General features: G+C 28.2%; 2 protein-coding genes across 3 annotated transcripts in view; one reads left to right on the top strand and one right to left on the bottom strand.

The window, feature by feature from the left end:
- Positions 1-209: 209 nt before the first annotated feature.
- LOC132945539 (uncharacterized) overlaps positions 210-24,525 on the top strand; it is a 36,655-nt gene continuing 12,339 nt past the window's right edge. The window contains exons 1-3 of one of the 2 annotated variants that reach the window (XM_061015314.1): positions 210-432; positions 2,230-2,357; positions 2,981-3,103. The gene's annotated coding sequence lies outside the window, so the exon portion shown is untranslated. The remainder of the gene's footprint in view (positions 433-2,229; positions 2,358-2,980; positions 3,104-24,525) is intronic. The other variant, XM_061015315.1, reaches the window with a different exon arrangement.
- Positions 19,239-24,525, bottom strand: part of LOC132944645 (1,5-anhydro-D-fructose reductase-like) — a 49,323-nt gene continuing 44,036 nt past the window's right edge. Inside the window, exons 2-7 of the mRNA XM_061014101.1 lie at positions 21,001-21,168; positions 20,749-20,934; positions 20,318-20,562; positions 20,065-20,227; positions 19,848-19,945; positions 19,239-19,393 (exon numbers count right to left, since the gene is read on the bottom strand). Coding sequence (XP_060870084.1) covers positions 19,363-19,393; positions 19,848-19,945; positions 20,065-20,227; positions 20,318-20,562; positions 20,749-20,934; positions 21,001-21,168 — 891 coding nt within the window. The 3' untranslated portion in view covers positions 19,239-19,362. The remainder of the gene's footprint in view (positions 19,394-19,847; positions 19,946-20,064; positions 20,228-20,317; positions 20,563-20,748; positions 20,935-21,000; positions 21,169-24,525) is intronic.

Genomic DNA, 24,525 nt, shown 5'->3' with positions numbered 1-24,525 from the left:
ACTAAAATAATAATTTAAATAATACCTATATCATATTATTATAATTCAAATTCAAAATTATAAACTATTTTGGTTTTATTGTCATATCAAATTTCAATAAACAAATTGGTCCTTAACACGGAACTCTTTGATATAAAAAGTCGCATTATATAATATCCGTGGATTCATCATATTGACGTACCTAGTATAATATCGATATCATTTTATTTATTTATCTATGGCAAATCTCAAAATCGTTGCAGGAGACACAGTCGATTAAAAATTCTAAAATTTCAATAAGCAAAGAAAACATGAGCAAAAAACTTACTGCGTTTCGTGCAATTTTATTTTTCATAAATTACAATATTCTAAGTTCTGTAATCTGGAGCGTTTCCTCATGGGCGTCGCAGTTCACACACGTCACGGATTCCGCCGAAAGAGTCGATAATTAAAGTAAGTTTGTTTTTATATTATTTTGGGGCTTAAATTTACGTTTAAGACTTAAAATAAATATTTAATGTCACGAAAAATGTGCTATCCAAGTGTTGTATGCGCATATTTTAGTTCCGAACCAGAAATGTATAAAATACGCGAGATATAAACGTCGTCGTCGTTTTTCCAGTCCCTGTTCGTAGAATAATTATAATTAATAGGAGCTTACCTATATAAGGTACTTAATATATATATGTTATTAATTATTAAAATACAAAACGAACAAACGAAAAACGATTCTGAGCAAAGACATCGTTAACTAATAAATTATACTGAGATTAAAGTAATTTCTTTTACTATTAGGCATTAATACCTACAATATAGTAGGTTAAAGTCATTTTTGCCCAAAAAATTACATTTGAAAGTGTCATCGTGTATATAAATTATAATAATATACTCTAAAAGTTTCATAAATCCGCGAATACCTACTATTTTTAAATTACAACAAAATAACTAAAATCGTTATTCTTGGTTTTAATATGTAATTTCGTCCAAATTTTAACTTATAATATCTGTAAAAAGTAACTGTGTTTATAATAGATTTTTTGGTTACAATATGAACCAGGGGCGGACTGAGCCGGCGGGATACTTGGAACTTTCCCGGTGGGCCGCTATTCAAAAATGATTTGTTATTGCTATATATTTATAATTATTATTAATATAGAAGATCGGCATAAATCGGTATAAATATGAATTATAAATATTTTTTATTTTCATACCATGACGCGTGTGTGAAAAATTGTTTATATTAAGTGTTTGAGATGTTAGATTTCGGTACGGCTGATTGTCCACCGCCCTCACTCTTCAGCATCAATGCATCAGAAATTATTATTTATAATTAGGCCACGGATTTAAATATAAACTGCATTTTCTGAATTTTCTATGACATTGCTTTCCAAGCAAAGAATTCGTTTCATATATTATCAACGAATTGAAAAATGAAATTAGAACATTTATATGGGTTGAAGTCAAATATTTTAAGGCATTTTTCTTGTTTTTAATGCATTTAAATCTACGTCCTATTTATAACTTAACGTTTTAGGTTGATAACTATTATGTAGGTAGGTACCGTTTTGTATGTTCAATGTAACGTTCTTAATTCAAAAAGTAGCTAAATGAGTCAAATGATTTTGTCAAGGGGGGGGGGGAGGGGAGGAGGATATGGCTGATTTTTTAACATGCACAATTTCAAGTGTTCATAACCTCCTATGCTACTCTAAGGAGAAGTGACACAATTTCGTAAGAGAGGAGGCGTGAAAATGTTTAAAAAAAAACACGAATTTATTTAGTTATTTTGTTATTTAGGTAATACATATTAATTAATAGGTATTTCTTAAATTCTTTTTATTATTTTATTTGAAACATTATTTTTAAGTATTGGGATCAATAAAACTATTTTTATTTAATTACTATTTTAAATCAATTAGAATTTGTTAATAAACCAAGTAATAAATAAATGGTTACCAAGTAAAAAAACCGTTATCTATATTGTAAATTTGAATTCAATTTACCGCATAGAAACTAATAAATGTTTTTTTGAAGATAATGTAAAAATATCCATCATCCATCGGTTAGGACCATATATATACCTATTTTCTATGATTAGGACGGTGAGGTTATAATTATAAATAATCTATGGCAAATGACAATCGTCTGAGACGAACAGCGATTCCAATACGTACTCACATATTTCGTTCCATTCTGGTTATTAAACTAGGTGCCTATTTTTATAAATGTCATTAATCTCAATACTTCCAGACTGAACTTTTGGATCAGAGATATGAAGACGCGCGCTGCATTTTCCTTGGCGGAGATGCACAGCTCTGACACTAGACAATATTATACACTCGAAGGGAACGCGTTTCGCCGGAAGAATAAATAATTACGTAAGTCTTGTCCTTCTATTCTGTTGAGGCGGTAGACCTAATGTAAATATTTATTGTCAGACAAACTTATATAACCGCTAGACGTAGAGTAATTTTTAAAATCCAGTTTTTATAGGTGTGCAAAAATTATGAAAAATACCTGAAACTATAATACTTTGCCTACAACTAGGTACAGCTAGGTTTCACTGGAAGAGTCGATGTTTATGCGTAAATTTGTTTTTATATTATTTTGGTCTTACATTTACTTTTTAGACTTGAATTAAATATTTATTGTCGTGGAAAATCTGTTAACTAAGTAAGGTAGAAGCAAATACGTTTACTACTGCCTACCAAAGGCGCAATGTATAATAATAATAAATTATACGCCAGTCCAAACAATCCAAACGCTGTCTTAGTCGTAGTCGAGTTCTAGTTGATAACTGACTTGTGAATAAATGTAATTTTTGTTAGGTATAAAAATAAAACTAATAAATCCTTGAATACAACATTTAAAAATACAAACTCTGTGTAATAAAAATTAATATTAGGTATTTATTGGTAGGTTTATATAATATCTGTAGACTGTAACTAGGTCATTAGAATATTGTAGAACATTTTACTGCATAAGATGCGTGTTATTTCAGAAATGGTATTCGTCAGTGAACATTTTCAAACTGGGAATAATATATCATAAGCAGATTGAAATGTGTGAACGTTTCAGTGTTTCGAAGACTAAGTTTCGTAGCAGATTTTGATTCCGTCACGGGGTATGTATTTTCTTATTTCTCAGTAGGTTTTTTTTGTATATATAATTTTTTTTTTTTAGTATTGTAACTCTAGTTGAATATTTTGTATTGACTTGAAAATTGATAACTTGGTGCCCTATGAATGATCATTCTTTAATGAACTAAATATTTTGAATAGTTTTTCTGTTTAAGATTCTGGGCATTTTAGTTTGTACTTTGTAATGTGTATTCCTACAGTTAAATTTATCCAAATTTTTTTTTTGGTTTCCTAAAATGCATTTGCCTGCGGGCGCCAACACCCTCCTTCAATTTTTTTTTTACTAATGTAACTCTTGTTGAATATTTTGTATTGACTTGAAAATTGATAACTTGGTGCCCTATGAATGATCATTCTTTAATGAACTAAATATTTTGAATAGTTTTTCTGTTTAAGATTCTGGGCATTTTAGTTTGTACTTTGTAATGTGTATTCCTACAGTTAAATTTATTCAAAATTTTTTTTTGGTTTCCTAAAATGCATTTGCCTGTGGGCGCCAACACCCTCTTCAATTTTTTTTTTATGATTTAACCTCTAGCCAAACTTTTTAAACATTGATTATCGGATACCCTTGAATAATCCTTATCGTTAATGAACTTTTTTATTATAGTTAATTGATCAGGGGATGTATTGCCCGAAAATGTTCAATATTTGTATTGTAACTATACTGGTATATAACTATTCGGGCTATCAATAAAGTCGTGTTCAAAATTAGAAAATTGGTGAGGTATGATATTTTTTTAAGTAATTCTTTCGAGTAGGGAATTCGCTCAATGATATTTAAATATTTTCACCGATAATCAAGTACGATGACTTGTAGGTAACTAGAGACTGAGTGAATAGGAATTAGGAAGTGTGTGATATGGCGAAGATAAGGAAATGGGTCAACAGGATTTCAGAATGTTTGGTGTATGAAAGGGAAAGATGAAAAAGAAATGTAAGGTTAGGGTAGGTAAGTGGAGTGAGAGTAGCAGATATGAGAATAATAAGTAAGGTGTTAAGGTACAAAAGAGGATAGACTAAGAAATTAATTAATTAAGGGTAGTGTACATATTGTAGTGAAAACAAGAGAGAATAGGTTTAGGTGGTTCGGCCACTGTATGATAAGAGATAGTGAGAGTGGCTATAGAAGTTAGTTAATTTAGATGGGAAATGAGGGGCGAGAAGACTGAAGAAGAGATGGATAGACAGAATACCGATCATATGGAGGTGTGGAATGAGAGTGGCTGAACCTGTATATAGCTGTGAGAGACGGGGGAAGAAAAAGTGTAAAGGTAGAATAGTTATGTTAACAATGCCGAATACGTAGGATAAGATCTTGAATTGCAAAGGCCACTAGCTTCAACTAACCATAGGTTTACCTAACTAACCTTCTTATGACTCATTAGGACACTTTGCAGAATAAAAAGATCCTGAGTTGCTGCAGTTTGCCGAACTTAAGTGTTTGATTATCAAGTTGATCCTCTGATTGTTGACACCATGGATAGTCCACGCCTATGTTAAATACATTTGAGGCCGCGTTCCCGGAGTGGAAGGCAATTGAGGCTCCTTTATATTGATAGTCGATACTCGATATGAGTATACTTTATTTGGCCTCAATTGTTCCCCTCGAAGGACGAAGACTGCTGATAAGACCATTATGTCCTATCCATATCTTTATTATCTATGATGGAGCCATACCCAGCTCACTCGTGTAAACTTGTTGCTGGTTGGGATGTCAGCGCACTATTTGTTTTCCATCTTTGACCCACGCATAGCATACCAAATGTACGATTAAGAAAACACTAAAATGATTGTGCGTGGGTCGGAGAGAGAAATAAATGGTGCGCTAAAAATCTGACATCCTCTTAAGTGTTAAATATTTGCCTGCATGTATGCACTAAAAACAGGCAAATATATGCACTGAAATATTCAAAAATATTAAAAATAATAAAATATTCAAAAAAATACTGAATGAAAACGTTTTTATTAAAATTTTTTTAAATTAATAAATAATAATTCAAATTGGTTTACAAAAAAAATTCTTTATTTACACACTTGGTAGGTAGGTAACGTATGAACCGAAAATATAAAAACATTTTAAGAAAATAAGCATAAATACGAAGAAATCATGAAAACATGCAATTATATTAACTAACCAGAAAAAAACGCATATTGGTAACGGTGTTGTAATAATAGGGATCTCCCCAAAAAAATACGTACTAATAGTTCAAACAAATCATAAAAGCCAACTGTAATAAATATTAATTTATGAAAAAGTATATTAAAAAGCATTATTATTATAAATGAAACAAAACTATCAACTATGGACCGTGACATAATATAGGTATTTCTATATTTTTAGCTCCATAATTTCTGTTAAAATATTAGAAAAATGTATTAAGTACTGTAAAAGTGCTAAATTTGAGTTATTACTTAAAATATTATATTCATAACAAATTATAATAGAAGGTTAGGTACTGTTATTCCACATACCTATATTATAGTTTAATTTAACTACAACATTCTAGTAGAGTCTGATAAAATTTTTTTCCACGACTTTGATCATACAAACATTAAATACTAAACTATGGGTCTGAAATTTAGTTTATATAGATCTAAATAATCCAAAACATATAATATTGCTTCAAAATATAAAAATAAAGTGTCTTGTATGGTAGTAGGTAGGTAACTTTCAAAAAAAAAAACTAAAAAAAATCATACTTGAAATCTATGTATAATATACGTATATTGTAATAAACGTTCAAATGTTTACTATAGTACATTATAAAAAATTAACTTAAGTTCAATATAATACATTATAACAGGTGTTCAAATAAACATTTCATACCACAAATTTTGTTAATTCACACAGTCTTTCTTCAATTTTAAATTTTTCTTCAAATTATCTACAAAACATAAATGTTTAGTAAATTGGAAGACTTGATTAAGTATTTAATCATTTATCTAAAAGAGATGTGCCGGGTCGCCACATTACTATATCGAGGGACCATGGTGCAAGTGTCGTCCATAAATATCATAACATATATTATATTAGAAATACAAACTTAATATTTCACTAACAGTAAATATTATAAAAACATATTACGTAATGTACTAAACTCATATTATATTATGATTGTATTAGTTACAAACTCTTGAATTAAGATGTTTGAGGATTTAATTAATTTCCTAAAAGGAAATGCCTCAAGGTCGCCTCAGTAGGTTAGGTTTACTAATTATTACTAATTATACAAAATACTGAAAATTAATGAAATCACAAATATTAGTACAATAGAGAGACTGTGCATTGATTTACAAATTTGTCTTAAATTTACTTTTTGCATAGAGAATATGAAGGTGGGCTGGGCTCTTAATATCAGAGTATGGGGGACAGGTCTGGGATTTCATATTATCATTAATAGAGACTCGTTAATCCAGTGTTTATTTCAGACCTTCTATCCCGGGGGGGTATCCTAAATTTTCAAGGGGGTATGCCTTAGAAGTAAATAATTAAGAGAAGTAAAAATATTATTTTAAGCTCAATTTATTGGTATCAGATTTTTTTTCTGAATTACTTTGTTGGATCATTTGTGTATGTATAGGTTCATTTTTTCCATGTAAAAATAATTCATTCAAAGCTAAAGCTTTAGCATGATTTTCTGAATTAGCGTGTTTTAAGAGTTTACCAGTTTTACCAGTAGCTTTTCGATAATTTATAAATGGAGTACATATAAAAATACCTTTTGATTTTTGTAAAGCACTATGATTACTACTAAGAAATTTTTCACATACCTTACAAAAAGCCCCACCCTTTTTAATATTATAATATAGCCAGTTAAACGATTTTTCCCAATTTTTTTGATAAGAATAATTTTTTAATACTTTACGAATACTTTGATCTTCTTGATCTTCAATTATTTCAGTGGGTGAAGCCGGTGAAGGTTAGGTTTTTTCCGATACATATCTAATATAGGATTATTTTTTCGTTTTGTCATAGTGGAAGTTAACTGTTGGTTAAAAGTTTAATTACCAACCAAAATGCGTTGAAAAATAACCAAAAACAATATAAATCAACTAAATGCAGTTTGACGTAGTCTTAAATGCGTAATCCACTACACTGACAGTCGACAGACATCAGCACGCTTTAAAAATTACCCACATGCGATAGGTACTTATCTAAAATCGATTATATTGACGAACAATTTAATAATATATAGATTACGATTATTATCGGTACACATTAATTGACTATATTGATGTACGAAAAAGTAATACCCATGATATTATTATATTAAATATTTATTTATTATATCATCTTCGCACGAAATAACTGACAATTCATCGATAACTCGTTTTATATATAATCGCACCATAATATACTATTTACGTAATAATGTCATACTTTTTTTCGGGGGGGTAAACATTTTTCTCCGGGGGGGGTATTACCCCCCCGGTCACCCCCCTGAAATAATCACTGCGTTAATCGCTTTTATGTGCTTCAAATTGTTTACACGAGTGAGCTGGGTATGGCTCCATCATAGATAATATAGATATAACATAATGGATAGGACATAATAGTATATGGTAATAGTCTTACCAGCGGTCTTCGAGGGGAACTAAGGTGTCAACAATCTAAGGATCAACTTGATAATCAATCACTTATAAGTTCGGCAACCTGCAACTCAGGAACTTTTTATTCAAAGTGTCCTAATGTAATTAGTCATTAGAAGGCTAGTTTGGTAAACCTAAGGTTAGTTGAAGCTATGGTAATGATAGACGACTACAATCACTGGTCGTGAGCTTTGCGATAATCTTTTCCTACTAACTATAAAGGTATTCGATATTGTAAACATAACAATGAAAGAAAATATTTAAATATGATTAATTTGGTTATGTTAGGTTAGGTTAGGATAGGACAGTAAATTAGACGTTAACTAATTATTATAGTTTTTAACACGGTCTTAAAGACTGTCAGCTAGAGTTGTACCAGTATAGTTATTAAAAACTTAAATACAGTTAACATTAAATAATGATTTTTTTAACACAACAAATTATAAAATGTATTTTAAAATATAACAAAATATAATTTTTTTAGGATTTTATAAGGTTTTCAATACTTATGAGCTTTTGTAAATAGAAAATGTATAAAATCAATAGTTTTAATTTAATATATAGTATTGTGTTTTATTATCCTACTGTCAAAGAATTCTCAGGGTTTTCTTTCCACATTTTTTTACATTGTACTAAATCTAATTTTTTTCCGCACATATTTACAAAGACTAAAACAGATATCTGACTATGTTTTTATTTGCATTTAGACTTTATAGTTTGTTATTTAATATTGACTGTAGACCTAGCCAAATACAATATTATTTTAAATTAAACATTATTTTATGTCCTTCATAAATTACAATCACATAATAGAGTCCGTGCAGGACCTTTTTCTGATTTAATTTTTTTGCATCCTTTATAAATAAATTACATTCGTTTTTATACATTTTCTAATACATATATTACGGTGATACACCTCTGATCATAATAACTGTTCGTATTATTATAATGTAAACAATACCTAGTTTTTGGATTGTAGTTCATATTATGTATTGCAGTATTTAGCTTCCAGCGTATTCTTTTGTTTAGTGTTATTTCACACGTAGATTTTTTTGTATAAATATTTTTCAAGATTAACCGGCTAAACCTGGGAGTACGTTGAGTAACCGTGTACTCCTAAAGCGTGTTCCCACAATATAATTTATATAAATTTTTTTTTTGTATCCAAAAATTTTTTCCAATTTTTTTTTTTGTTTTCTAAAATCTATTTGCCTGCGGGCGCCAACACCACCCTTCAATTTTTTTTTTTAGTACTGTAACTCTAGTTGAATATTTTGTATTGACTTGAAAATTGATAACTATTGGTGCCCCATGAATAATCATTCTTTAATGAACTAAATATTTTGAATAGTTTTTTCTAAATATTTTTCCAAATTTTTTTCTTGTTTTTTAAAATCTATTTGCCTGCGGGCGCCCACACCTCCCTTCAATTTTTTTTTTTTATGTTTTTAACTCTAGCCAAATTTATTAAACATTGACAATTTGGTGCCCCATGAATAATCATTCTTTAATGAACTAAATATTTTAAATAGTTTTTTCTGTTTAAGTTTCGGGATGTTTTAGTTTGGACTTTGTAATGTGTATCATACAGTCAAATTTTTTCCAAATTTTTTTTTTGTTTTCTAAAATCTATTTGCCTGCGGGTGCCAACACCTCCCTTCAATTTTTTTTTTTAGTACTGTAACTCTAGTTGAATATTTTGTATTGACTTGAAAATTGATAACTATTGGTGCCCCATGAATAATCATTCTTTAATGATCTAAATATTTTGAATAGTTTTTTCTAAATTTTTTTTTTGTTTTATAAAATCTATTTGCCTGCGGGCGCCAACACCTCCCTTCAATTTTTTTTTTTTATGTTTTTAACTCTAGTTGAATATTTTGTATTGACTTGTAAATTGATAACTTGGTGCCCCATGAATAATCATTCTTTAATGAACTAAATAGTTTGAATAGTTTTTTCTAAATTTTTTTCCAAATTTTTTTTTTGTTTTCTAAGATCTATTTGCCTGCGGGCGCCAACACCTCCCTTCAATTTTTTTTTTTTATGTTATTAACTCTAGCCAAATATTTTAAACATTGACAATTTGGTGCCCCATGAATATTCATTCTTTAATGAACTAAATATTTTAAATAGTTTTTTCTGTTTAAGTTTCGGGATGTTTTAGTTTGAACTTTGTAATGTGTATCATACAGTCAAATTTTTTCCAAATTTTTTTTTGTTTTCTAAAATCTATTTGCCTGCGGGCGCCAACACCTCCTTTCAATTTTTTTTTTTTAGTACTGTAACTCTAGTTGAATATTTTGTATTGACTTGTAAATTGATAACTTGGTGCCCCATGAATTATCATTGTTTAATGAACTAAATATTTTGAATAGTTTTTTCTAAATTTTTTTTTTGTTTTCTAAGATCTATTTGCCTGCGGGCGCCAACACCTCCCTTCAATTTTTTTTTTTTATGTTATTAACTCTAGCCAAATATTTTAAACATTGACAATTTGGTGCCCCATGAATAATCATTCTTTAATGAACTAAATATTTTAAATAGTTTTTTCTGTTTAAGTTTCGGGATGTTTTAGTTTGAACTTTGTAATGTATATCATACAGTCAAATTTTTTCCAAATTTTTTTTTGTTTTCTAAAATCTATTTGCCTGCGGGCGCCAACACCTCCCTTCAATTTTTTTTTTTATGTTTTTAACTCTAGCCAAATATTTTAAACATTGACAATTTGGTGCCCCATGAATAATCATTGTTTAATGAACTAAATATTTTGAATAGTTTTTTCTAAATTTTTTTTTTGTTTTATAAAATCTATTTGCCTGCGGGCGCCAACACCTCCCTTCAATTTTTTTTTTTATGTTTTTAACTCTAGCCAAATATTTTAAACATTGACAATTTGGTGCCCCATGAATAATCATTCTTTAATGAACTAAATATTTTGAATAATTTTTTCTGTTTAAGATTTTGGAGATTTTAGTTTTATGTTTGTAATGTGTATTCCCACAATATAATTTATATAAATTTTTTTTTTGTATCCAAAAATTTTTTCCAATTTTTTTTTTTGGTTTCTAAAATCTATTTGCCTGCGAGCGCCAACACCTCCTTTCAATTTTTTTTTTTTAGTACTGTAACTCTAGTTGAATATTTTGTATTGACTTGTAAATTGATAACTTGGTGCCCCATGAATAATCATTGTTTAATGAACTAAATATTTTGAATAGTTTTTTCTAAATTTTTTTTTTGTTTTATAAAATCTATTTGCCTGCGGGCGCCAACACCTCCCTTCAAATTTTTTTTTAAGTACTGTTACTCCAGTTGAATGTTTTGTATTGACTTGTAAATTGATAACTTGGTGCCCCATGAATAATCATTCTTTAATGAACTAAATATTTTGAATAGTTTTTTCTAAATTTTTTTCCAAATTTTTTTCTTGTTTTTTAAAATCTATTTGCCTGCGGGTGCCAACACCTCCCTTCAATTTTTTTTTTTTTATGTTTTTAACTCTAGCCAAATTTATTAAACATTGACAATTTGGTGCCCCATGAATAATCATTCTTTAATGAACTAAATATTTTAAATAGTTTTTTCTGTTTAAGTTTCGGGACGTTTTAGTTTGGACTTTGTAATGTGTATCATACAGTCAAATTTTTTCCAAATTTTTTTTTTGTTTTCTAAAATCTATTTGCCTGCGGGCGCCAACACCTCCCTTCAATTTTTTTTTTTTTTATGTTTTTAACTCTAGTTGAATATTTTGTATTGACTTGTAAATTGATAACTTGGTGCCCCATGAATAATCATTCTTTAATGAACTAAATATTTTGAATAGTTTTTTCTAAATTTTTTTTTTGTTTTATAAAATCTATTTGCCTGCGGGCGCCAACACCTCCCTTCAAATTTTTTTTTAAGTACTGTTACTCCAGTTGAATGTTTTGTATTGACTTGTAAATTGATAACTTGGTGCCCCATGAATAATCATTCTTTAATGAACTAAATATTTTGAATAGTTTTTTCTAAATTTTTTTCCAAATTTTTTTCTTGTTTTTTAAAATCTATTTGCCTGCGGGTGCCAACACCTCCCTTCATTTTTTTTTTTTTTATGTTTTTAACTCTAGCCAAATTTATTAAACATTGACAATTTGGTGCCCCATGAATAATCATTCTTTAATGAACTAAATATTTTAAATAGTTTTTTCTGTTTAAGTTTCGGGACGTTTTAGTTTGGACTTTGTAATGTGTATCATACAGTCAAATTTTTTCCAAATTTTTTTTTTGTTTTCTAAAATCTATTTGCCTGCGGGTGCCAACACCTCCCTTCAATTTTTTTTTTTTTATGTTTTTAACTCTAGCCAAATTTATTAAACATTGACAATTTGGTGCCCCATGAATAATCATTCTTTAATGAACTAAATATTTTAAATAGTTTTTTCTGTTTAAGTTTCGGGACGTTTTAGTTTGGACTTTGTAATGTGTATCATACAGTCAAATTTTTTCCAAATTTTTTTTTTGTTTTCTAAAATCTATTTGCCTGCGGGCGCCAACACCTCCCTTCAATTTTTTTTTTTTTTATGTTTTTAACTCTAGTTGAATATTTTGTATTGACTTGTAAATTGATAACTTGGTGCCCCATGAATAATCATTCTTTAATGAACTAAATAGTTTGAATAGTTTTTTCTAAATTTTTTTCCAAATTTTTTTTTTGTTTTCTAAGATCTATTTGCCTGCGGGCGCCAACACCTCCCTTCAATTTTTTTTTTTTATGTTATTAACTCTAGCCAAATATTTTAAACATTGACAATTTGGTGCCCCATGAATAATCATTCTTTAATGAACTAAATATTTTAAATAGTTTTTTCTGTTTAAGTTTCGGGATGTTTTAGTTTGAACTTTGTAATGTGTATCATACAGTCAAATTTTTTCCAAATTTTTTTTTGTTTTCTAAAATCTATTTGCCTGCGGGCGCCAACACCTCCTTTCAATTTTTTTTTTTTAGTACTGTAACTCTAGTTGAATATTTTGTATTGACTTGTAAATTGATAACTTGGTGCCCCATGAATTATCATTGTTTAATGAACTAAATATTTTGAATAGTTTTTTCTAAATTTTTTTTTTGTTTTATAAAATCTATTTGCCTGCGGGCGCCAACACCTCCCTTCAAATTTTTTTTTAAGTACTGTTACTCCAGTTGAATGTTTTGTATTGACTTGTAAATTGATAACTTGGTGCCCCATGAATAATCATTCTTTAATGAACTAAATATTTTGAATAGTTTTTTCTAAATTTTTTTCCAAATTTTTTTCTTGTTTTTTAAAATCTATTTGCCTGCGGGCGCCAACACCTCCCTTCAATTTTTTTTTTTTTATGTTTTTAACTCTAGCCAAATTTATTAAACATTGACAATTTGGTGCCCCATGAATAATCATTCTTTAATGAACTAAATATTTTAAATAGTTTTTTCTGTTTAAGTTTCGGGATGTTTTAGTTTGAACTTTGTAATGTGAATCATACAGTCAAATTTTTTCCAAATTTTTTTTTGTTTTCTAAAATCTATTTGCCTGCGGGCGCCAACACCTCCTTTCAATTTTTTTTTTTTAGTACTGTAACTCTAGTTGAATATTTTGTATTGACTTGTAAATTGATAACTTGGTGCCCCATGAATTATCATTCTTTAATGAACTAAATATTTTGAATAGTTTTTTCTAAATTTTTTTTTTGTTTTATAAAATCTATTTGCCTGCGGGCGCCAACACCTCCCTTCAATTTTTTTTTTTATGTTTTTAACTCTAGTTGAATATTTTGTATTGACTTGTAAATTGATAACTTGGTGCCCCATGAATAATCATTGTTTAATGAACTAAATATTTTGAATAGTTTTTTCAAAATTTTTTTTTGGTTTCCTTAAATGCATTTGCCTGCGGGCGCCAACACCCTCCTTCAATTTTTTTTTTAGGATTTAAACTCGACCCAAATATTTTAAACATTGACAATCTAGTACCTCTTGAATAATCCTTGTTTAATGAACTAATTTTTTTTTCTTTTTAAGATTCTGAGCATTTTAGTTTGTACTTTGTAATGTGTATTCCTACAGTAACATTTTTCCACATTTTTTTTTTTTGGTTTTCTAGAATGCATTTGCCTGCGGGCGCCAACACCCTCTTTCAATTTTTTTTTTTTAGTTATCTGACTAGTTGATTTTTTTGTATAGATTTGAACAATGATAACTTGGTGCTCTATGAATAAACCTTTTTGATTGAACTAAATATTTCTATTAGTTTTTTCTCTTTAAGATTCTGGGCATTTTAGTTTGTAGGTACTTTTTAATGTGTTTTCCTACAGTAACATCTTTTCCACATTTTTTTTGGTTTTCTAAAATGCTTTTGCCTGCCGGCGCCAACACCCTCCTTCAATTTTTTTTTTAGTAATTTTCATAGATATTTTTATTGAAATCGTGTAAATAATTTGATGAAACAATCAGGTACCTACTCATCACTAGTATCAATTTTATTATATTACGTGTAAAATCACCGACACAAGGTGCAGACTGAATTTAAAAATTTAAAAACATAAAATAATGTTGTAGTAGAAGCTGGAAACTGTAGTTTTTATAATCCATATAATGTAACTATTAAATTGAATCATTGAATTATTATTCAGAGATCACTTTGGGATAAATGCCAAACGTATAAATGTAAATTAAATTAAAAATAATTAAAAAACATTTTGTAAAAGGAACAAGATTACTGCTAATATTTAAGTCCTAATTATTATTAACAAATAAATACAAATAATAGATATTTTAATGGATTTGTACTATTAATATTCAGTGTAAATATTGTTTCTGATCGACTTACATGTATGTAAGTACCTTCTATAAAATATTATTCATATCAAATAATCCTAACAATTTAATGCAAGGATTCTCATAAATTGATCTTACAGCAGCCTTAAAACACCTAAAATACATTTGTACATCATTTACAAAATTTTAGTTCCCTATTATGGTGTAGGTACTAATACAAACAATAAATTGCTATTCGAAAAAAACAATTTCGTATACCTATTATTATTTACTAAATACCTACAACTAAACTAAACTAAAAATAAACATATGATTACATATACTGAGTGCTACTAAAATAATATTATATATGAAAATTGAATCATTATTACGAATACTTATCGTTTACACAGACCACAAGAAAAAATAATTAAAAATATTAAAAAATAAAGAACACATCATTGTAAAATTAATACAGTCATCGATCCGCTCAGAATCTAGAATTATAGACTTGGAGTTTTAGAAATCTAGTTGGTATTATAGTATTTGATGAATTTACTGTATACGTTGATGGCTTCATGTTAACTCTAAAATCCAGTAATCACATTTTTATTTAATAATTCATAAAATACAATATGCTCTTAAATATATTCTTGTGCTTCTGATATCTATTCACCACCTTAATCAATAATTAAATTGATAAACGAAAATAATAATTTAAATAATACCCATATCATATTATTATAATCAAAATTAAAAACTATTTTGGTTTATTGTCATATCAAATTTCAATGAACAAATTGTTCCTTAACACGGAACTCTTTGATATAAAAAGTTGCATTATATTATATCCGTGGATTCATCATATCGATGTACCTAGTATAATATCTATCATTTATTTATTTATCTATGGCAAATCTCAAAGTCATTGCAGAAGACACATTCGACTAAAAATTCTAAAATTTCAATAAGCAAAGAAGATATTCTAAGTTCTGTATTCTGGAGCGTTTCCTCATCGGCGTCGCAGTTTACACACGTCACGGATTAGACCTCTGGGAAGAAATAGATTAATTTAAAAAGGGTTAAATTTGGTTTTTTTTATTCATCGGATTTTAGTACGGTTAGGTTAGGATTTTGTATTAACTGATTATATTAATCCACCGTAGGTGGAATTAAGTAAAAAGTAAATTCAGTTTCTTTGATATGTTAAAGTTAAACCATACACTTACAGCACGGGACCTGCGATCTGCCGCAGGTAGATTGCCTACCTACCTGATAATATACTGCTGGGAATAATAATTTTTATTCCGGGCAACAGAAAAGTTAAGATGAATCCAGAACATCATACACCGAATATTAAATAAGGCATTGAACAAAGTTTGAGTCATATACAGTTTGTACATTTAACGGGTAACGAAGTGCACGGGATCAGCTAGTTTTTAATAAAAATATGTGTACTATTAATAGCGCTAGAAACATTTAAATACGTTTTCATTAATCATTTCTATATTTACTTGCCGATCACATTAAATGATAAAATTTGAATAAAAATTTGTACATCTCATCTTCCGCAGGCAAAATAAACAACCAATCACGGGCGAACCCCGTGATGGGTCGAATAGTATAATATATTATTTTTTTTTATAAATATGGTTATCATTGGTTATATATTTTAATAGTTATAGTGGAAATTAATATTTTTTGTATATTCTATACATGATTGTCATTGGTTACTCCGGCAGATGAGGCAAAAACCAAAAGCTACATAAACTCGTCGGTTTTATGTCCTAGAATAATGAAATTATGTCTTAAAACAAAATATATGAGAGTTTATTTATAAAATGATTCATTATGTTTGTTGCCTATAGAGTATGGACTCAAAAATAACTTGACCGATTTCGACAAACATTATAGAGATTGTTTTAAGAGATATTAGGAAAGTTTTTAGAGAGTAATTTATAGTCTCTTACTATTTTTTTTTTTATTTTTTGGTGGGAAGAAATTACTTACAGTTTATTACTATATTCTCAACGAATAAACCGGACTTATACTTACTTGTCGACTCGCCATATCCATGCGCTGTTTTAAAATAATGTGTTGATAACATAATGCGCAGTATTTTGCACTCTTATAACATGGATACAGGTATAGGGTATAGGTACGTCACCCATCCACCATAATAAAATATTGTGCAAATTCTTGCAACATGCAGCTGCAAAGCGACTGACCGGTGCATTGGCCAAACCAGATAATACTACGTTTCAGCAAAAAAAGCATTCGTGCACAAGGCAATGCCCTGCCATAATATTTACGTTCTACTGCAGTCACGACTATTATATATTTCCGTCGTCTTAATTTCGGTTTGAAACTACCTATGTGTATCGTACATTTATTGTAGTGCACTTTCACGAGTAGGGTTTTGCGAGTTGTTTAGACCTTAGTTGAATCTTAAAAGAATACTTAAAATAATGTTGATGCTATGACATTATGTATTAACATATGTATTAAAATAGGTATTATATGATCTAAAATAAAAAATGCTATTATGAAGTTTAGGAGTTACTTTTTAGTTATAGGAATATTCCACCACACATATATATATATAGTAGCTATAGCCAAAAGTTATAATTCCACTTTCACATATTTGGATGAAAAAATATCATATATGATTGTATACAATTTAGAATTAAAAATATAAAACTTGTATCAATACAAAGTATGTAAACTTAATATTAGAGAACAATGAATTGAAATCATTTACAATTTTAAATTTGTAAAATAAAAATTATTTTTGGTTCAATGGCTTTTACTGCAAACTTTCAAATTCAAACTGTAACGAATTAATTTAAAATTTTTAGTTTTGTGCTAAAGTAGTTTAGTTTTATGTTATACTAAGTATTTACTGGTTCTAATTAAAATGATGGTCAGAAAAGTAGTTACTTTACTCAATAGTCATCCACTCGGCTCACACGTCTTTTTCCCTTGTACTGAATGTTTAAAATATCTTTATTGTCAATATTTTCAATTGATGAACAGATTTTTTTCAATCGAAGAGCGTCAGGAACAAAAGGTTTGTGTTTTATAATCTCCACTGGAGATTTTTTAGTGATTTTTGAATGACGTTTACTAATAATTGTTTTGTTTACTATAGCTCTCTTGAAATATCCCGTTGGTAATTTTTTTTTTAGTAATTAATCTTCCAGTGGATTTTGTGTATATATATAAAATTTTAATTTATTACTGTTATATACATAAAATGAACAAATATGTGGTGCTACCAGTTTTTTGCTTTTGCGATCAATTTGGCAGGAATTTTTGTTTTAATCTAGTTTATTGATGCAGATCAAGTTTTCATTATAGTATTTTAAAACTTTTGAGCAAGGAATCATTTTCAAGAACTGGATTTAGTTTTGAAACAGTGGTGAAAAGTTTTTCATTACTCGAGCCCCCTGACTTTTATCTACTGTTTCGGCAGACATCGGTAGTAGGATAGTCTGCTTTCGGTACCCAATCGACACTCCAATATTTAAAATAATATAATGAATTATAATGTTATGAAGACATTCATTTTGTTGATATTATCATTAAAAAAATAAAAATAAAATAAAATGGTAATACAAATGTGTTACATAATATTTACAAGTTATTACGCGTACTATGTTTGTAATAGCTGGTTGCATACTCTGGGCGCCGTCGGAAATAATAATATTATGTGATTAGTGTCCCGAATATTTTGAGACAATCTGCCGGTCGCATTCAGGTGTATACACAACACAGATGTCTATATTATAATATAATACACAATACACATAGTACCGTTTGTTTGCTTGTTTGTTTGTCACTGAGAACGTTTCGCGAATGGATTTAGCCGGGTGTTGCGAGATTTCAATTAATATTCGTTTTATTACTGCTATCTACCTTATCGAAATTAAAAAAAAATAGTATAAAAAACCATTTCCATCAATACCACTGTCCGTACAGAGATTTATTGTTTGAAAGTGTCGGCGGGATACCGGTATTTGCCAGTTTAAATATCTGTAAATCTTTGCTAAGACCCTGTATAATAATATTATGTACCCCTATATAATATATATATAAATAATTTAAGTCAACTTTTCGGATTCGACAACGATTTCTTATTTATATTCTATAGGACTTAATGTATATAATATATAGTGTAGGTAAATGCATGTTTATAGGTGTATTGTTCAAAAGTAATTAATATTTTTGTGTACATAAGTGGATCTATAGAGTAGGTAGGTACAGTAGGCACACACAACGTGGGATTACAGATTGCACTGACTTTATGAGTGTAATTCTCCCTCCCCTCATCTGAGGATCCTTTACACTATGCTGTTGTGTTGTTGTATGTATTCACGTTTTAAACGTATAATGTTCATTAAATATGCTTCGACAGGAACTTTCGAAAGAAAAACCAACTTGGATCAGACGTCTGTATACGTAACTAACGAACTTGAACCATGTATTAATAATACGGTTATTGATTAGTATAATTATATATATATAATATTATAATATATAAGATTATAATATTACTAATAAATAATTATTTATCCAAACGCAATATTATTAGTATTCCATCATATTATGAATACAATTTAAATTAAATTGGCATTTTTTTTTTACACAGCACAATTAATAAAGAAATATATCTACATAAGCGATACCACATTTTATTGATTTCACTATAATTAGTGGCAATACATAAAAGTAAATATACATGCAAATTTAATATTATATTATATTTTAAAATTGGATAACCACATTCAAAAAACAATTATTTTTGGAGCTAGAATCACTCAGAAATTATAAATTTATAAACATGTAGTTTTTAAGAATATTATCTTTACAGGATCAAAATGGATATTCTGGGTGATCTGCGATGCTATGAAAAAAAAATATATATATATATAGAAAAACATTAAATAATTTTGATTGTTTAGTAATGTAAATGTCACTCATTTGTAAATTAATGACAATATTATATTAGTTGATAATTATGTGTAGTTATATTAAAACCAGAGACCAGTAAGAACTGAAAAACTTTAATCTCAAAATATCGGTTCATATTTTGATTTCTGTATTGAAAAATTAAATGTGGGTTTGAGTAGAGTTTCGGTCATGTTATAATTCTAATACCAGTTCAGGATTGTTCCAGTCTCTGGTTAATATATTATATGATTTTACGTGCATAAAATTGTAACGATATATTTTAAAAAAGTAAAAAAATATTCATTTGATTTAATAAAACGCGTATTCTGTTGATTTGAAATCGATCTGACTTCATATTACTTACATTTAAGCGCAAAGTAAATTAATAAAACAAAAAAAGAACTTACTTTTTAATCATCGTAAATTGTACGATACGCCCTCCTTCTCCGTTGTCCAGACTGCGTAGAGCGTTCATGTCTTCCGTGTCCAATTTAAAATCGAAAATCTTTCGGGAAAAACGTACAAACCGTTAATGTTATGATACAGCATATAATTCCGATGAAGCATATTATTATATCATCGAATATAACGAATACTGACAATAGAAATCAAAAATATAAATACTTGAAAGTTTTCCACTATTCGATCTGGGGTCACGCTTTTGGGTATGACGGAAATTTCCTTCTGATTGAGGAACTTCAACAACGCTTGGGCTGGAGTCTTACCATGTTTTTTTGCAACCTTGACCAACACATCATTCTCCAACATTTCTGGTAACTGTTTGTTGCTGTTTAATAACACAAACACATAGTTTAGTTACATATTATTATATTCAAAGTCAGGGTTTACACAGCAAAGTTCATGTTTATCTCATTACTTCCAAGATAATCCCGCTAATTCTCTGAATGATTTCATGCCCAGAGTCGAGTACGCGATCAAGATGATACCGTTAAGTTTGCAAAATTGCACGACTTCGGAAGATTGCAGGTACAAATGATTTTCGTTCTGGAGACCTTCGGGTCTAATTTTGCAATTGTCTAATATCCGTTGTGTTTGTTTGATGTTGAAATTCGACAAACCGATTGATTTCGCTCGGCCATTGATCACTTGGTCCTCCATTTTCTAAAATAATTTATGTGTGTTACTAATTCGGGAAAATAATTGTTCGGTGAGTGTTCACATTATTTTAATATTTTATTGTTGGTATTATAGAAACATTAATAAGTATGATAAAATTATGAGTTATGGTTATGGTTATTGATTGCGAAATCCATCATGGTTTTGATAAAAAAGGTTTTAGAAACCTACCTTCCAAATTTTAAGGTGATCCGTACTTTTATCTAATTCCATATCACTGTACAACGTTTTGCCATTTTTAAATAGACCAACTGGAAGATGTATCAGGTACATATCAATATAATCTAGCTGTAAGTTTTCTAGTGATTGTTTAATATATGTATCTACGTCTTCAGGACGATTTCCAAAGCATGGGAGCTGCGTGACAACACACTTACATTGTAATTTTTTTAATCTTTGTGTTTAGTATAATTTTGAAAATACTTTAGTTATGATGAATAATTCTTCTCTAGTCACTTTTCCAGCTGATATCCATTCATTCAGAACCTTTCCGATTACTGGTTCATTGTTGTAACCAATCGCCGTGTCGAAGAATCTATAGCCAGTTTCTAGTGCTATATTTAAAGACTGTTCTAATTCAATACCTGTAGCCTACAACAATATTACAAATTATGATAATTTAATGAAGCGAATAAATTATTTATAAAAAGTTTTGATATGATTATGAATTGTAAATTGTTCACATGACTGATTTTCAAACAATTCAATGATATTAGGCTAATGTAATATAAAATTATATATACACGCGAGTATGAGCTAGATCAAAATAATTTAACGACATACAGTTAAAACGAGTGATTATTCTATATTATTTTTTATATGTTTTTCAAATTTATAATAGAATTTGAAAAAATTCTAAGATTTCAATTTCATTATGTTACGAAAAAACCGGTGATGTCGCTCTACTGTACAGACGTACAGTAGATTTCGAGTGTACCTTGGCATTATGTTGATCACCATCACTTTAATGGGCGTGTTACATTTTGTATTCAATGATAAATTATTGCATACGTAAACGATTCTGTATAGCAGAGAACGTCTGTAAGTCTATGTTTCTATGGATATTGTATAATTTATATATTACGATACTGGTATAGCTGTTATCGACCTTCCACGTTCAGTGAATTAAATACTAAATTGTGTATAACGTACGATTAAGATACGTGATCAATAAATTAATCAATCATTTAGTAGTTATTAAAATTTGTATTGAACGAAAAATTAAATATAATACATAATACATAATATCAACAAATTATTAAGTAAATACAATATATGATAACTTTGTTGGAGGCCTAAAATGAGAAGTAAATCTGTTAAAATATAACATATAATAAATAATATCTATTTGAAATAAAATATACCTGTAATATACCTCACTATGTTTTTTTATAAATAACACAAACAAATAATACTAAAACTAATTATATATGTATATTTAATTATTATAACAATAGATATTACATAATGATTTTTATTAGATATATCTGTGTTTAGGATTACAAAAAAGTTATTATATTTTTATAATGAAACATTAATAATAGTATTAATTTACCTGTATTATATTTTATTTTTATTTCAATAAAACGTATAATAAGTACCTATTAAATTACTTAATTATTTATCACGTTATATTATAATCGTATGGCTGCCGTTTGGCGTGGTGATAAAAATGTACAGCCCGTGGCAGTAATTAGTAGTTATTAATAAATCTATAAATCGTAATGTGGTAATATTATTGCGCCCTATACATTACAATGTGAACATTCATTTGTGTAATAATAGTAACGTTTAATAATGAAATGTATTAGAATATATTGCATCCATAGATATAAATTTAGAAGGACGGCATCGTGTAACGTTATGAAACTTTGCTCAGTTTTTTTATTTAAACATTTCAAAAAGTTTCTGAGCCAATTTAAACTTAATCTCCTTGTTTGATTGTTTTGGTAGAATGGCGTAGGTTACTTAATAATATTAGGCTATCGGAGGATTAAAATTAAATGGTAGTTTTCAATAGCCATTAAAACAAAAATCAAACTACAGAAACATAGAAATTACAAGTTGAAACGCTAACATTTTGAGTACCTAAGATATAATTATATAGCGGACACGATTCTAGGATATGATAATCACCGAAGAAAAAGAGAGAGTAATTTAATACTTCTATGCTAACAGATTATTATTTACCTATTTGATTAATATTAATTTCAAAGGACTTACCAAAAATGTTCCATAACCTACAGCCGGCATTCTACCGCCTGATTGTAATTTATAAAATTCCATTTTGAGAAAATCAAAGGTAATGCACAATATACAACGATATAATATTAACACTGACGTGCACAAAAATTGAATAGGTACTCTTATTTATAGTAGTTAACGGCTCAATATTATTCAACGCGAATGGCTGTGTAACTTCTTCACATAGTTGCGAAATCAAGTTCATTGTATATAGAAAACGTACAATATAAATAAGTCGATGGGATAGTATTACCTATACATGATTATGTGAACGAATCGGTATTACAAAAAACTAAACGGTTATTTTAAACTAATGACTAATGACTATTGAAAACGGTTTGTTGATCAATGATTTTTGATTTGTAATAAATTATTTTTGGAAAAATTCTAAAAAAATGCTCACACCTGACACGTGTTGTAGTTAGGTGTACAATTAATGTTTTTATTTTAAAATGTATTTATTATTTTTCCATCAGTAATTTTGTAGATTGAACAAATTCTTAGAATCAACTTTTTTTATAAATTCCAATAATAGCAACTTATATAAAGACGTTTGTATTACATTTTAAATTCTTATGTACAAATATTAAAAAAATATATACATTTTTAAATACAAAATAATTTTCAATATTTTTCGTCAAAATTCTAACTTAAAACACTTATAAGAAAACATTGTGACCATGCATTTGTTTTTTTTTTGATAGATATATGAACAACTTATGAGAAACTTTGGGATTAAATGGGTTTTAAACCGGTGACATTTTTTTATCGACATTATAGGAGCAAAAATAAATCAAAAAATCAATAACGTCAATTAATGTCTTCCTATATATAACTCAAAAAGTGTTTTAAAATTATATCATGTATAGAAAATCCTAATATAAACCTTTATAATTATGGTTATTCGTTTTTGAGTTACAATAGTAAAACAAAATTGATTTGGTCAAAACTGACAAATTTCCTTTTTCATTAATATACTTTTTGTTTTTCTTGATTATTTTGAAAAAACTAGGAATTTGTACTTTATAGTATCCAAAGTACCAACTAGATGCAATTAGATAAAAAAAAAACACAACACATATCATTGTAAAATCAATAATCAATAAATTCATTGCTCTGCTCAGTATCAATTTAATGAATTCTTAGCTAATATTATAATTGGTCGTTGTAAATTAACTATTGTTAAAATATCAATAAACATTATTATATTTGGTACCTACTATAGATTAATATAATTTAGGGTGATCTTCTGATACACTTTAAACATTATGTCAGTACCTATAATAATATAACATAATATAATATAATAGTATATGTTACATAATATGATAATGGATATTGATAAAAAATGAGTTAAGCCTAAGGAAATAATTTGGAATTTTATATAGTGTATGTAATTATATGTAATTAAATATGTAGATTTTGTGTGCCCTATGAGAGATCCATATTCCAACCACGAGCGAACCAATATTTTAATAATTTAAGAGGAGTCTCGTCCTGAAAGTTTCTACATAAAGCAAGTTAATAAATGATCTACAAATTATTATTTATAGAAAATATTACCATACTGTACGATAAAATAGGTTAAATATTGATACAGATATTATTATATGTTTATATACTTTATAAGTTTATAACTTATTATACATTAATACATTATAATACTAAAATCACAACTCTAAACAATATTAGTATTTATATATT

Source organism: Metopolophium dirhodum, chromosome 5 (assembly GCF_019925205.1).
Source record: "Metopolophium dirhodum isolate CAU chromosome 5, ASM1992520v1, whole genome shotgun sequence".
Lineage (NCBI taxonomy): Eukaryota > Metazoa > Arthropoda > Insecta > Hemiptera > Aphididae > Metopolophium > Metopolophium dirhodum.
Note: the sequence above shows the minus strand (reverse complement) of the source record. Positions and strands in the feature narration are given on the sequence as shown.